Source organism: Neopelma chrysocephalum, unplaced genomic scaffold, assembly GCF_003984885.1.
Source record: "Neopelma chrysocephalum unplaced genomic scaffold, ASM398488v2 Primary Assembly neopelma1_42b, whole genome shotgun sequence".
Classification (NCBI taxonomy): Eukaryota; Metazoa; Chordata; class Aves; order Passeriformes; family Pipridae; genus Neopelma; species Neopelma chrysocephalum.
The window spans coordinates 6,557,114-6,571,841 of NW_020897701.1; the positions used below are offsets into that span (position 1 = coordinate 6,557,114).

At 35.5% G+C, this 14,728-nt stretch overlaps 1 protein-coding gene across 6 annotated transcripts in view; it reads left to right on the top strand.

The window, feature by feature from the left end:
* The window catches only part of TBCK (TBC1 domain containing kinase), a 98,290-nt gene that overhangs the window by 31,822 nt on the left and 51,740 nt on the right, over window positions 1-14,728 (top strand). For 5 of the 6 annotated variants that reach the window (XM_027677086.1, XM_027677084.1, XM_027677089.1 and 2 more), the window contains 12 exons: window positions 163-224; window positions 834-895; window positions 1,614-1,762; window positions 2,721-2,859; window positions 4,262-4,361; window positions 6,264-6,313; window positions 6,670-6,799; window positions 7,580-7,678; window positions 8,966-9,028; window positions 9,916-10,042; window positions 10,606-10,656; window positions 11,363-11,446. In XM_027677086.1, coding sequence (XP_027532887.1) covers window positions 163-224; window positions 834-895; window positions 1,614-1,762; window positions 2,721-2,859; window positions 4,262-4,361; window positions 6,264-6,313; window positions 6,670-6,799; window positions 7,580-7,678; window positions 8,966-9,028; window positions 9,916-10,042; window positions 10,606-10,656; window positions 11,363-11,446 — 1,116 coding nt within the window. The remainder of the gene's footprint in view (window positions 1-162; window positions 225-833; window positions 896-1,613; window positions 1,763-2,720; window positions 2,860-4,261; window positions 4,362-6,263; window positions 6,314-6,669; window positions 6,800-7,579; window positions 7,679-8,965; window positions 9,029-9,915; window positions 10,043-10,605; window positions 10,657-11,362; window positions 11,447-14,728) is intronic. The other variant, XM_027677088.1, reaches the window with a different exon arrangement.

Here is a 14,728-nt window from a genome sequence, read left to right on the forward strand (position 1 = left end):
TTTCTGATTTTGATAGTTCACTTTCAAGTGGTGTGGCAATGTTAATAAAAAGCCAATATCAAGCGGTTTTTATTGGATTGGAGGTTTATCTGATATCCTGTTTAATTGGTATCACTTTTTTCATAACCTTTAACTTTTTATTGTTCTGTTTGTTTTTCAAAGGCTGTGTAGATGACATTGTAACTGTATTGGCTGAAGAACATGGTTGTCTTGATATTATTAAGGTCTGTGAACCTAGTTTACTCTTTCATGCTGTCTTATCTAGAATACTTTACCATTGTAACATAATATTTCACATGTTTATTTTTTTAACTTGTTTGGTCACTTATTGTATTGCAATATGATGAAAAATTTTGAAGTCTAAGCTATTATCTAAGATCCTTTCAATAGCTAGTACTGGTAATATTCTTTCCTAAAGTTGCTGTCAGTCTCAGTAAATGTTCTCACCCACGAAAATAAGCACTAAATTTTAGTGTCTGCATATTTTCAGACATTATGTGAAAGGATTCTGACTATTAGCAGAAGAATTTTCCCAGGTATTGCATTGTTTCAAGCTGGCTATAGAATATCTAAATTTAAAAATAAAAGTAAAACACTGCATACACTGCAAATTTCTCAGACTTTTTTCCCCCAATCAAATGTAGGATTGGGAGGTGAGAATAATTGCTTCCCCAGCATTTCAGTCTTACACAGCTAACCTCATATGTGTAGGTGTGAGATTTTATTGCTCTTGTTGGAATAGCCTGTATGTTAAAAGTTAAGCATGAGCCAAGTGGCTTGCTGAATTAAGACAGTAATGAACAGACCTCTTCCACATTTTTCTTACATTTCAGGACCATTCTGAAAATGTCATAGCTCTGCTGAAGACATGCCTTACGTTCCAGCCTTCTAAGAGGCAGGTATTCAGTCCAAGGGCGTAGTACAACATGTGGGTTACTATGAAATTAGAAGAAATGTTGCTGAATCTTTTTTTTTTTAAATATTGATGTTTGGGCTACATATAAGAAATGCTCGGTTTTGTTGCTTTTCAGTGTTTAAAGGGAAGGAAATTAGGGGGGGGACACAGAAATCAAAGGTGCAAAACCTTGAGATTGAATATGAGAATTTTGGGGGAAAAATATTCAGGCATTTGTAGTTGTAAGTTCACAGCTTTTACTGATTCTCTGTCTGGAAGTTGTTGGTGGTTGCCATAGCTGTGTTATAACCAGAATAAGGGCTACTTCAAATCTCTCCTTTCAAAGAAGTTTTTCATTATGTCAGTCCACTACAACTTCCTTCTGAAAATGGAAGTATGCTTTTGTTCTTTAATCAAGGCTTTGCATTTGTATTTTTCACATCCCTGCTTTGAGCAACTGAAGGGGAATTAATAAAATAGTTCATATTCACATTAAGTGAAGGTGGGATCTAAATTTGGGCCGTAAACAGACTGCATGGTTTGTTTTGCTTCATGAATTGAAAAACATGAGTAGACAGTTCTGCTGTTAAGATTTCTGAAATTCAATATAATTTAAAATAACTTATTAGTATTTTTTACTGAGGATATTTCTCACTGAAATATTACATTTTTGGAAGCACTTTGCTGTAAGTATTTTATTCTCTTTTCTTAATTCAAGGCCAACTCCCGAGGAATTGCTGCATGACAGTTTGTTCAGGGAGGTATCCTCTCTATATCCTCCCTTCCACAAACCTGCTGGTCTGTTCTCATCTTCTCCAAGGTGTGCTAATTTGACGCTTCCTGAAGACATAAGTCAGTTATGTAAAGGTAAAAGCAGGTGGTGGGATAAATGTCATAGGAGGGGGAAGGAAAATAAAATGTTATTGCATTTTTTCTCCAAAAGTTTATTTGAAGAAACTATTAAATATTCAACACTACATTAATGAAATAAGTTGTTTAATGGACAGAGGTATAGGCAGACATGTTTTGAGGGATGTATGCAAGTCAAAGGAGGACATCTTAATTTTGTGTTTCGACTTCAGGGAATAAATATTTAACATTAGTATTCAAGTCTAGGTTGCAATAGCAGTGTCATCTTTTGCCTTTAGAGTTTGGACATGTGGATATACAAGGTAATTCTCTTCCACTAAATTCTGTTGTGGATTGATAATTGGATTCTGCTGGATCATAGCATCAGATGATTTTTTGAAGTATTGGAAAACAAAATCCTTGTGAAAGAGGTCACTTTCTAAGCTATAAGATTATACTTCCAAGTTGAACTACAGTATGTTCAAAGTGTAACCGCTCTCAAGTCCTCATTAACTTTTTCTTATGAACATGGAGATGTTTAGAGAATCTCATTATACATTTTTTGGAGACAAATATTTTATAACCTATTACAGTAAGTATGGTAGGTGAAGGGAAGAGAGATTATAACTATTCAGTATGAATCACTTGTTTCTTGTTTTAAGTCTTACTGCTGTGTTATATACAAAACAGTGGTTTGTTTTGTTTAAAAACACACAGAAAGCAAAAGTCCACACTTCAATGTATTTGTCTGAGTGTTTCAAGGCAAACTGTAGAAATATTTGCTGTTTTTTTGACTTCTTTCCTTTATTTCCTAAAGGGCACTTGCAAAGAGAAGATCACTTTTCCTCAAATTTCACATTAAGATTAAGACCTTTCAAGCATATTTTTTTTTCAACAGTATGTGTTTAGAGATGTAAGAAGAAAAACAAACTACCTAAAAAACTGTAATTTATTTTTATGTCATATCTCACAATAGATGAAGATAATGATTACTTAGCAGAAAGATCAATTGAAGAGGTTTATTATCTCTGGTGTTTGGCTGGAGGAGACTTGGAGAAAGAACTTGTCAACAAGGAAATAATTCGATCAAAGCCACCTGTCTGCACACTTCCCAAGTAAGGATGGACAAGCACTTTAGGGAAAAGGAGGATGGGTGGATGGAGAAGGCTAGTAATTTTGAGAGAACATATTTAGTTTTATCACCTGTATGTGTGCAAAATATTGAAAATGGCATTCTTGAACAGCAGGAAATTGTCACTTCCCCTCTTACCCAACTTAAGGCATTATCTGAATGCCTTGTATCTGTCACCTACCTGATCTTCCTGTTGTTTTCTGAAATTTGAGAAGATGCAGGAAAAGTGCAGAATACTGAATTGGAAGTCCCTAAATTTTGTACACTTTCAAATCACATTATGTTTTTGTAATAATGTCTCACTGTGCTTCAACGGCATATTTGCAATTGTAATTTAATTTAATATGTTGTACAGCAAATTCTCACATTCTGAATTCCCTCTCGTAGAGCAGCATTGCCAAATGGTCAACCCAGTTATTCAGCAGATTAGCTGATCAATTTTTTTAAAAATGATTAGTTTTATGACTTATAAGTCTGTAAAAGCGTTTTAGTCATTAGTAGTTTTATCTTACTGCTACACGTGTAGCAATTTTATGTAGTAATTAATACTTTAATCTTATTGTCTGATCTTAATAAACATAATTATGTGCTGATATATATCAATTTACTATTTTGCAGTTTAAACATGAAGTATGTATACAGCCAAAATACAATATCTTTAAAAGAAAAAAAAGATTTTAAGTGATATTTTAGTGTCAAAATTAGTGCGAGATTTTGAGGAATTGCATATTTCTTTGCCCATAGGTAAACACAGGTGCTTTTGAATTATTAGGGACAAACATTATTAATCATTAAGGTGAAAGACTTGCAGATCAGGTGTTAATTTCAAAAAATGCAATCTAACTCCATCTTCTAAGTGATACTGATAATGATAGCTTAATTTCTGAAAATCAGCATGTAGTCTGCTTTAAAAATATCATAAAATAGAAAATTTGTGTATACTCTGTCTTGGATTCACTTGTATCCTTAGGTGGACTTCAACAGAAAAGGTCTGGGTCAGACTTTTGCTTAGTTTCTTTTCGTGATGGAAAATGGCTTTCATATGATATTTTGTTTTTGCTTTTCACATTAAATAGCAGCTTTGATCAGTGACACATCAAGGAATAAAAGGGAGTATTAATCCCATATCTCATTACTCTTCCTTTGCGTGCAAACCAAAGTTATAGAAAACCTGAAATGTGTTTTACAACAAAAGCTGTCTGAATAATTTAAGGTGATTGTACATTCCCTTGATAGCAGATTTCATGCTATGCAGAGTCAATACACTATACTCTAAGAGCTAATACTTTGTTTTAAAGAGGAAACTGCTTGATGTAAGAAATTTTTTTTCCTAGCTCAAGTCCTGTGTTATAAAATGACCTAATTTTTTTTTCTTCTTTTTGAAGCTTTTTATTAGAAGATGGTGAGAGCTTTGGGCAAGGACGAGATAGAAGTTCCCTCCTAGATGACACAACTGTGACTTTGTCCCTGTGCCAGCTCCAAAACGTAAGAGTAATATTGTGCACTTTTTCTTACAACCTCACTGCAGAAACATTTGTTTAAAGGGAATATGTAACAGGAGCTCCTGCTGCTGTTTCTACAAACAGAAATGTTACTAATTCCAAGAGAACACTTCTTAGCGTCTGTGTCAGATTGTGATTTATGCTATTAAATTGCTTTGTCTGCAAAAACTTACTAGATTTGATTTATCTTCTGTCCCTCCATCCCTTTCCTGTATCTCTCCCTTTCTTTTTTTTGTTACATTCTTTGTCCTGGTGTAGTGCAAATAGTTCTGTAGTACCTGATATTCTCCATGATTGCTAAAGTGACTGGATGGTGAGTGTCTTTTTGTGTGCTTTAATTGCTGTCTGTAGATGGCTCACGTTATCCAAAAGAAAGATCAACTCCCTTCAGTTTCAGCTCCTTAAAAGCTTTGTACTTTAAGTTGGATACCAAGTTTCCAGTAGTTAATTACTAATCTTTGGAATATATAGCTATGAAACAGCTAGTTCAAAAGATCTCTTCAAAGCATGTTGCAGAAGTGCTGTCAAGCAGTTTTCTTCCATCTTGAGTGGAAAACATCAACATATGATAATTCATGGCTTTTCTTGATGTAATGATGAGTTACAAGATTTACTCCATATATCACTGAAATGTTTTAATTGTTCATATGTCTTTGCACATGTTTATTGCTCTAGAATTAGGAATTTATGCTGCAATAGCAAATGCAATTCTGTCACAGTTAAAAAAAACCCTTTCTGTATAATTACAGGGCTTAATACAGAAAGAAATGCAACCCCTGAAGTCTTGTTCTCTGCCACCTTAATTTTGGGGGCAGTGTGTCAAATACTGTGTAAATGTACTTCTTCAGTAAAACTTTATACACAAATGCATGAAGATAGACCAAAGAATTGGGATACTTTCTTCGGTTGGTTGATGGGGTTTGCATGGCAGGAGGGACGTTAACAGTATGCAATAATTACTGTAAAGTTGATGCACACTGCAGTTCCTACTGTTGTTCTTAGGAAAGGTCAGCTTTTAAGGCTTTTTTTTAAACTTTTTAATCTGAAATTTTGGATATTGCTGCCTACTTCTATAAATACAGCAGAAAATTAGTATATACTGAAATTTCATTCTGGGGACAATGCAAGCCTGAACCTTGCACTATTAGTTGAAATAAATTTTTGAACTTATACAGTTCTTCAAACACCTTTTATAGAGCAGAGCATGATGCTTATAATCAAAAGAGGAGCAGTACTGAATGAACTGAGAATGAACTGTTCTGTCAGTCCCAGGAGGAAAAGGCTGTGCAATATGCCTTCAAGTTAAGGATGGAACTGCAAAACAGAGCACTGCAGGGAGCATGGTATTAAACATTAATCTTGACGCACCACTAGATGTCTGAAAACTCCAGTGAAAAATCTGGGCACGTTTGTTCATCACCTTTCCTGAGAGTGTCTGTATTTCCTAAAAGGAACTCAAGTTTGCATAACTCTTGAACTGATTAGAAACATAAAACCAAGTTGTGCAGTTGCTTTGCAACTATTTGGATAGGAAGTCTATGAAGAAAGATTAGGAAAAGAAAAAGAACTATGTAATACTATTAATCTCTTAATCCATGATCATTAGAAGCCATTTTTTGTGTGGGAATAGGTTTATGGATGAGTTTTCTTCAAGCAGGAGAAATTCCATCAACTCAAAAGACCTCTGTTAGTAAAAGTTTTTAGTGTTAAAGGCTGTCTGTATGCCTCTTTGCTGACAGAGTACTAAACTAATGCTTAGGTCTCAAGGCAAACTACTAAATTTGGCAAATGAATTACTAATAAATAGTTTTTGTATTCCACTAAGATTTCCACTTGAATTCTGAGCAGCATTCTAATAATGAATTATTTTTCTTCTTCACTTCAGAGGCTGAAAGATGTTGGTGGAGAAGCATTTTATCCATTGCTTGAAGACGAGTAAGTGTGTGTTCAAATTTGTACATCTATAAGGAACTGAATTTTGAGTTATTAGTTTTATTTGAGTTGCACACTGCACAGCTAGACATAACTGTCTCCCAAAAGCAAAATTAACATGTCTTGTTTGGCTCTAAAAGTTCAGGACTGGTAAACACTCTGCACTTAGGGCCCTGATACCAAACTGAGGACCTTAGCCTGTTTCTCTGTTCTGGAAATCAACTGTTTATGCTGAATATTCAAAATTATCCATTTATACTTGTTTCTGACTCAGAAATGCATCATAGGATATTAAATTTTTTTTCAGTGATTTGTATTTCATGCTCTTCACTACTACTATCCTAGCTCTTTCTTTCCAGCCAGTCAACTTTACCTCATTCAAACAGTAGCAATGAGCTCTCTGCAGCTGCCAGTCTTCCTCTGATCATCCGGGAGAGGGACACAGAGTACCAGCTAAATAGAATTGTCCTGTTTGACAGGCTGTTGAAGGTATGGAATCTTTCTGATGCTGGATAATTGGATTTGACCTGTTAATTGGAAGATTTTTAAAGGACTAAGTAATTGAAAAAGGAAACAGTGATACAAGGGACCACACTGGGAAAGGGGAAGAAAACCCTACAAAAGTATAAGAAGACTGAAGATAAAAATATAAGAAATAGGTCTTTTCAGTAGCGATGAAAACAGAGCTACTGCTAATAGTGGTTACTGATGAAAATAATTTTACATCCTTTTATTTCATAACAGACTAAGTTATTATAGATATAAATATGCCTGTTAACACTTCCACATTTCCAAGCAGTAAGGTACTTGAAAACATGCCATAGCAGTGCCACGTCACAAATATGAGGTTTATATTGGGGGAAGAAATAGCAGTTCCTAATTTACATTAGGAGAGATGGATTCTTGTTTAAGAATGAGAGATCTGATGCACATTATCAAATATAACCTAGAAATGTTTAATAAAACCAAGATGGGTGCATAGCATGAAAATAAAAAACTTCTAATAAAAATTTGGATTAGGAGATATATCCAGTATATACCAAAGCATATTAATGCATTTATGAGAAAGAGTGGATAGTTTAACATCAAACAGTAGTCCTTCATCCAGGCCTTCCAGTTAGGAATTAAATTTACTTTTTGTAAAACTTGTATTCTCTGTTCAGGCTTGACAGTATTTGTCCTTATGGGGAAAGACTGTCCCAGGATTGGGATTGGAATTTTTTCAGTTACATGGTAACATTTTTTGCAGTTAATCTCTTCTCTTTGTAGGCCTACCCATATAAGAAAAACCAAATTTGGAAAGAAGCTAGGGTTGACATCCCTCCTCTTCTGAGAGGCATAACCTGGGCTGCCCTGTTGGGGGTTGAGGTAAGGGTAACGGGAGGGCATTTGCAGAAGTTCAAATACTAACTGGGGGTGGAGTGGGATAGGAATGGGATTGACAGGGAAGTTGAAATGGATTTACAGATTTGGCAGGTCAAGTTACTGGAATTTTAAACAAAAAAAGTCATGAAATTGTGTGAATAAAGAAAATGTTCAGACCAGCTTGCTTCTTGCTTCTAATGTTATTTGATATATAGGGAATGTATGTAAACTTGACTGCCTTTAATTTTGATCGTTAGATGGAAAAATAATACCCTTACAACCAAATTCTGTTAGATTGTTTAAATACTTTTAGTAGTTAACAGGGGGTTTGGTTTTATTTTTAATATTTTTGACAAATGCAGTTATAATCCTTCTGCTTCAGTCAACAATAGTTGGACAAAACAGGATGAAACATATCAAATGTATTTTTCTCATCTACCAATCAATGAATTTCTGAGAAAGACTGGAGAATAAATAAATCAAATATAACCCTTTCGGACAAAGGACTAGTAAGGAATATCCTAGAAGTGAGGGCTCCTCACAGAGTTCCTCAACTACATAGCTTTTGCATCTACCTTGCTTGCAATCTGCAGCATGTAGCAAGGAGATTCTTGCAGATAATCCCAGGTTATTCAGGATATTTAGCTCAGGATATGACCTTCTGAGTGCTATATAATATAAACAAAAAAAAAGCAAAACTGCTGGTCAGGGTTGTAACCTGAGTCTTGGGAGATGAGTCAGTTCTCATGCTTCAGCAGCTTGCCATCTGTACAATATGGGTAGTGTTTCCCTATCCCATAACATTAAAATGGGCTTGTTAGCATGCCTGTCTTGGGATTTAAGTGAGGACAAGCTACTAGAGTAGTGTATACTGTCAATATCAATTAACAAGCAGCTGGATTCAGTGCCTTTCCAGAGATGATGCTGAAAGTCACTTGCCAGTGGCTGACGTAAGCACTGAATTTAAATTGAGTGCATCTCTTAACTTGAAAATGGTAAACTGTATCAAGTACATAGCTTTCTGCATAAACAACTGATAATCACTGAAGATTGTACTGGTGAGGTCACAGAAAAATCTATATGTCATGAATTAGAATGGAATGAAGATGGTTTTGTTAAAGTTTAGTGTCAGACTTTTTTTGTACTTCAGGAAAGTTTTTCAGGAAAAAAGAGTTGCTAACTAAAGTACATAACAAAAACAGTCAACTTCTGCATATCAGCATGTACATTGTCATATAACTTTTGTTAGTAGGTGATTTCTAAATTCAAATCTTCTTCTTCCACATTTAGGGTGCCATACAAGCAAAATATGATGCCATTGATAAAGACACACCGATTCCTACAGACAGACAAGTAAGACTTCTGGCATTACCAAATATTGTCACTTGAAGATCATTTCTACCATCGGAGTAATTTACCTATTACAGAAAATGTGATTCATAATACTAAACTGGTTCCCCTTGCCCTCTAGCCTTATTTGTGCTGTAGCAAGAATCTTGGAAAACAGACACGGACAAGTAGTTTAACTCAGCTTATGTTAGAACATGTGGAAAGTGAAATTGTCTTTCACTTCATAATCACTGTTTCTGTAGCAGCAACCAAGTGCAGTGAACAATACTAATGATATATTGTTAAAATTCCTGGTTTTATTGAATGCTTGGTGTGCCTATTGGACCTTGTACAAGTGTACAGGTAGGGTACTGAGTAGCCTGAGATCCTATAAGGTGAGTTGTGCTTCACAGAAATGGGGTTTTAAGCAATTTGGTTCTCCAAGAAGAGAATGTTCTTAAATGTTCCCTTACCAGACAGAAAAAAAACCCATCAGGAGCAACAGCTGTTTCTTTCAGCTGGGTGAAGGACTATTTTCCATCGCATTGGTTACAACATTGAGAACTCTCATTTGATTACCTTTTAGAGCAAAGTGATATTACCACCTGAAATGAGTCCAGAAGTAAAAAACTGTAATTGTTATCTGCTTTCTGCCTTTTTCAAGGGTTAGCACTCTTTTAAAAATATGAATGCAGCAAAAGAAAAAAAATCTCTGTTTTTAAACTTCGACGGGGCTGTTAGGTCCCCTGTCAGTTTTGGTTTTGAGAGTGATAGAGGAAGCAGATTGTGTTTATGATGGTGGTCTGACCTACATTCTTTGGCTGACTTCCACCTCTAGTATTGGAAGATTGCTGTAGTACTACCCCACTTATCCCAATTTCTCTTTATGTTATATGTTGGCTGTGGTGCAGATTGAAGTTGATATTCCTCGTTGCCATCAGTATGATGAATTGCTGTCATCACCAGAAGGTCATGCAAAGTTTAGACGTGTATTGAAGGCCTGGGTTGTTTCTCATCCTGATTTGGTGTACTGGCAAGGTGAGTTTGACTAGTTAGCAAGGTCAGAGAATTATATGGAAAGCTCTGACTGAGTTAAAAATACCTCCCCTCTTCTACCCCACAGTAGAAGCTCTTTTGAGTGCTTTTCTTTCTGTTTCCTTTGAAGAATGAATCTGTGGGTTATTGTAAATTTAATTCCTAATAATCTATGTTTAATTTGTAGTGAGAAATTACCTCACTCTTTGTTATATATTTACTCTTCTTAAGTTTCAGTCACTTTGTTTAAAAACAAAGAGTCTGTTGCTTACTGTTCAGTTCCAAGGTAAAGTTACAAAAGTTACTGAGTGAGTTCTTGGGATGATAATTGGCCTTTCTTGGAAGCTTTGGCAGAATATCTGTTCAGCATTGTAGTTTAACAATTTGATATCCTCTCTGTTTTCATGCATTGATTTCACAGTTGTTCTCAGCATTACATGTGAAGCCCTGGTAGAACTATAACCAGTATCAAGTATGCAAATTTTCATGATAAACTAATGAATTTATCTTGTGCATAAAAATAAATGAGCTCTTTGTGCCGTTTCTTCATGGCTCTTCTCTCTTAGGTCTTGACTCTCTTTGTGCACCATTTCTGTACTTGAATTTTAACAATGAAGGTGAGTACCTTTTTCTATTGGGAGTGAAGGGGAAGCACAGTCTGTCATCTGTATCTGGTTGCAGACAGATGTGCGCACTCGCTTATAGATGGAAAGTTTCTGTACCTAAAAAAGGAATTTTAATGCTCTTGTTGCCTCAAGTCAAAAGAAACGGTTGGGTTTTGAAAACTCTATGTGGTGTACTGCTCTTCAAGCAGAGGTTCAACTCCTGTGTTTATTGCAAGTACAATATAATCAAAAGCACAAGTAACCTTGTATGTAAAAGCAAGAAATGCTGCTCTAGTACATATCTATTTCAGTGAAGCTGTAGTTCAGCCTTCTTTAAGGTGAATGTATTATTAACTTAAGTGTTAACCTGTCAGACTAGCTTTATTCAGAAAAGCTGATGATAGTTTTAAATGCTTTAGAGGTTATCAGATCAGCTTTGTATATGTGGCCTTCATCTTCTTAAAATGTGATTTGTTCAGAACAGGTCTGGTCCAGTCTTTTATTCTCTTATACCTGGCTTTCTTTGTGTAAGGTCTGCTTATGGGAAAACTAGTTTCTTAGGACAATGACTCCTGTTATGCCTACTGTGCATACAATCATTTTTGTGTATAGATTGATTTAAGTATTTATGCTTATTATCTGCTTAATAATGAACCTTTTTAGGTGTAGTTTTGTTTCTACCTCTGTCATTGCATCCATTTTTTTTTAATACTTTCAGCTCTGGCATATGCTTGCATGTCTGCTTTTATACCGAAGTATTTGTATAACTTCTTTCTGAAGGATAATTCTCATGTTATTCAAGGTAAGTCAGTCCCTTTATTTTTTTGTAGTTCTAAGAGAAGTAGAATAATTTCTGGATATATAAATACACATTTTCAAGGGGTTTCAAATTTTGAATGCAATTACAATGACATAGCTGTGCAAGAAAATTAGGAACAAAATAAGTGGGTAAAGATTCAGGAAGGAGAGAAAACCCAAATGTGCATGTAAAATCCTAGGTAAGAGTCAGTCCATCCTTGCAGTACAAACAAGGGGTTCCTCAGAAAATGGAAGTTATGGTATTCAAGGAGATAATGTCATTCAATACAGGACAGGAGTTGGAGAACCCTGAGGAATAATGTTCCATAGTTCAGTCTTCAACAACTTTATAGGTAACTCAGAGAAATTAAAACAATAGCTAGGAATGTCTGTTCTACCTGAAAATTAATTTTCAATTTCATGAAAACTTGAAAAAGGAATTGTCTAGAACTAGAAAGCCACCTTGGCACACTGTGTTGGGAAGATAATTTGTCTTTCAGGCAGTTTTTAAAAACCAGAAGAAGCTGTTTGAAAAGCCATCAGTAGTTTAAAAAAAACAGGTGGTAATGAATGTTATTAATTGCAAGCAGTTATGAGTGTTTATTGAATACTGAGTTTCAGCATGGCTTGCTGCTTTTATATTTCTTTTAAAGAAATTCTTTTGTATATTTCTTGTGAAACTCATCAACTTCAATCAATGTCTGTCATTTTTTTGTCTTCAAAAAAGGAAATTAAGAACTGATCAACAAAACTAATTAGACATAAAAGCATTTACATAGTAGATGATCAGGAGAGAGCTAATGTAAGGAGAGATTGCAGTAGTTAGGAGGGTTTATGTATGAAAGACAATGGGTAAGAGGTATTACGAACTGAATAAAATAATAGGAAAAATTATTCTGGAGAACTTGTTCGCATCCTTTTGTCTGTAAAGAAAGATTGCTTGCAGTAAAGGTCTAAAGATGAAAAGAACAAGTATGCTCCTCTGGAGACAAGTGCTTTAGACTTCAAGATTAATAGCTTGGTAAAGACTTTTCTCAAGGGGGTATACTCTTCCATAAAATAATACTTTTGCTCTCCAGGGTTTCTTGATATTATTCCTAAGGAGCTTTACAAAAATATGTATCAGCTGAAGTTAGAAATCTAGGTCAGTAGGATTATGTGAACCAAAGCAGTGTAGGCGTTCCTGAGTTCTTGTTCAACATCTGGTATCATCAAGGACTCAGGGAGACCAGACCCCTTAGGATTCTTTCAGTATTCTAATTAATCTTTTCTAGGGTTGTATGTCAAAAGCCAATATTTAAATACAGGTTTAAAGAAAAATTCTGTGTCATTTCCCTGCTTTATTGAGTTGGAAGAAAATGTTAAGAATGTGTTATTTAACTGTCCACTGCAATTTTACCTTCTTTGTGTCTTCTGTGTAGGGGTGGATGGAAGGAATCTTTCAAACTGCAGAGTTCAGAAAACTCATCTCTGAACTTGTCACATTCAGCAAAGACAGCTGTTTTTTCTAAGCTTATCAGGGGTATTTCCTTACATGAAATAGGAAACAAGAGCAGTTAAAGGGATTTTGGTATGCAATGCCCAATTATGTAAAACAGAAATTCATATTCCAACCAACTGCAATTGACTGTTTTTGTGAAGATGTCTGTATTTTTCATTAGTTCCTTAATTACCCATGTAATCCTACACCGTAACTATATTTCATGACACTGGCTGTTCAAATAAAGATGGAATCTATCAACCTGTGGTATATCCATAGAGAACCATAATGGGCACAAATCTTCATTTTAAAAACAAATGTATTTCAGGGAAGCTAATTGGGAAATCATCTTCACCAGCGTGTGGCTGAATGTGGAGGATTACTGGTTTGTTATACCTGACTTGAGATTGCTGACTGTTTCACGAAATAAAACTGATGCAAGATGCACTTTTTTTAAATTATTATCATGTAGTGTGGTATGAATTTAAGGCATGGACTCAGTTATCTCCCTAACTTGTATGCATGTGAATAAGAATAACTTTGGCTGGAAACTGAGAAAGCATGAAACATACGAGCAGCTCCAAAGCAGTCTGGCTGTGGTGACACAAACTCCTCATGCGTTTGTTTACCTACTTACCTTCCCAGCTGAGTGCTGAGAGCTGAGGCAGCTGTGGCACAGCAGAGATGCAGTATCAGAGCAGAGAGGCTGGCACTCCTAAGATTCCAGAAATCTCCTAAGAGGTTTAGTGTGCTGTGGCTTTGTCATTGCAGCTTGAAGCAAAAAAAGTTGTGAAATTCTGAAGTAGGGTCAAGAGATCTTAATTTCTTATTGTAACTTACCTTGGAGAATTAGGCATCCTTTTAAGTATAATTTGCAGTGATTACAGGGATTGTGGCTTGTTCCCCTAGTATTCTTACAGTGAGAGCATTGTTTTTCAGTCCTCCTGGGGCAGAATGAGCTTTTAAAATTTCTAGTCCAAAGAGAATTTTACTGAGTGATTGTCCTTAACTTGCTGGCTTAACCTAAGAGGAGTTAACTTGAGTGCAGATAATCAAGATTTAAGTAATATAGAAGTCTATAAACAACAGAATGTTTAAACTCGCTTATATTCTTAAAGGAGTCTGTGTGTGGAAGAGTTTAATTTTACCACTTCAGGGATGAAGACAAACAGCAATAAAGAATTATTTGCTCTCTCCAAGTGAGACAGCAGTAGGCATCTAGACCTGCAATAGACTTTGAAGGAAGCAGTGGCAACTCTGAATAGCTAATTTGTGGAGCTATGTGGACTTTGTGTATGAAGGTTTATATTTGGGGACAGTAGTCTGTGGAGCCTTGAGATGTCAGCATGTTCTGGAAGCAGGATTCACGTTCTCTGTCTTCCTCCCCAGCTGTCTGGGCCCTAATTACCTTGTTCTTGGGAGCATAGAGGAAAAGGAATTGCCATCTGTTAGAAAACAGCTATGTTATTGCCTCTTCATCTTCCTTCTAACAAAGCATATGACAGTGTGGGCAAAAGTGGGAGAGGGGCAGAACAGAGAGAGAAATCTGTCAGTGTCTGTTCTGCTGTCTGCTTCTCTTCCAATTAAAAACAAATGTTATTTAGATAACTTAATGAAACTGTACCCATCGATCAAATGTGCCAGGCTGAAGATGCAATAAATTTTATCTCTTACAGTAAGTATTTCTCCTTGTTGCTTCTAAAAAAAAAGGCAAACAAATTAAGGTGTTACTGATCATGAAAATGGTAACCTTATAGCCCCGTTACCTTAAAACCTCAACTTTCAGATTGCAAAATTTAACTTTGT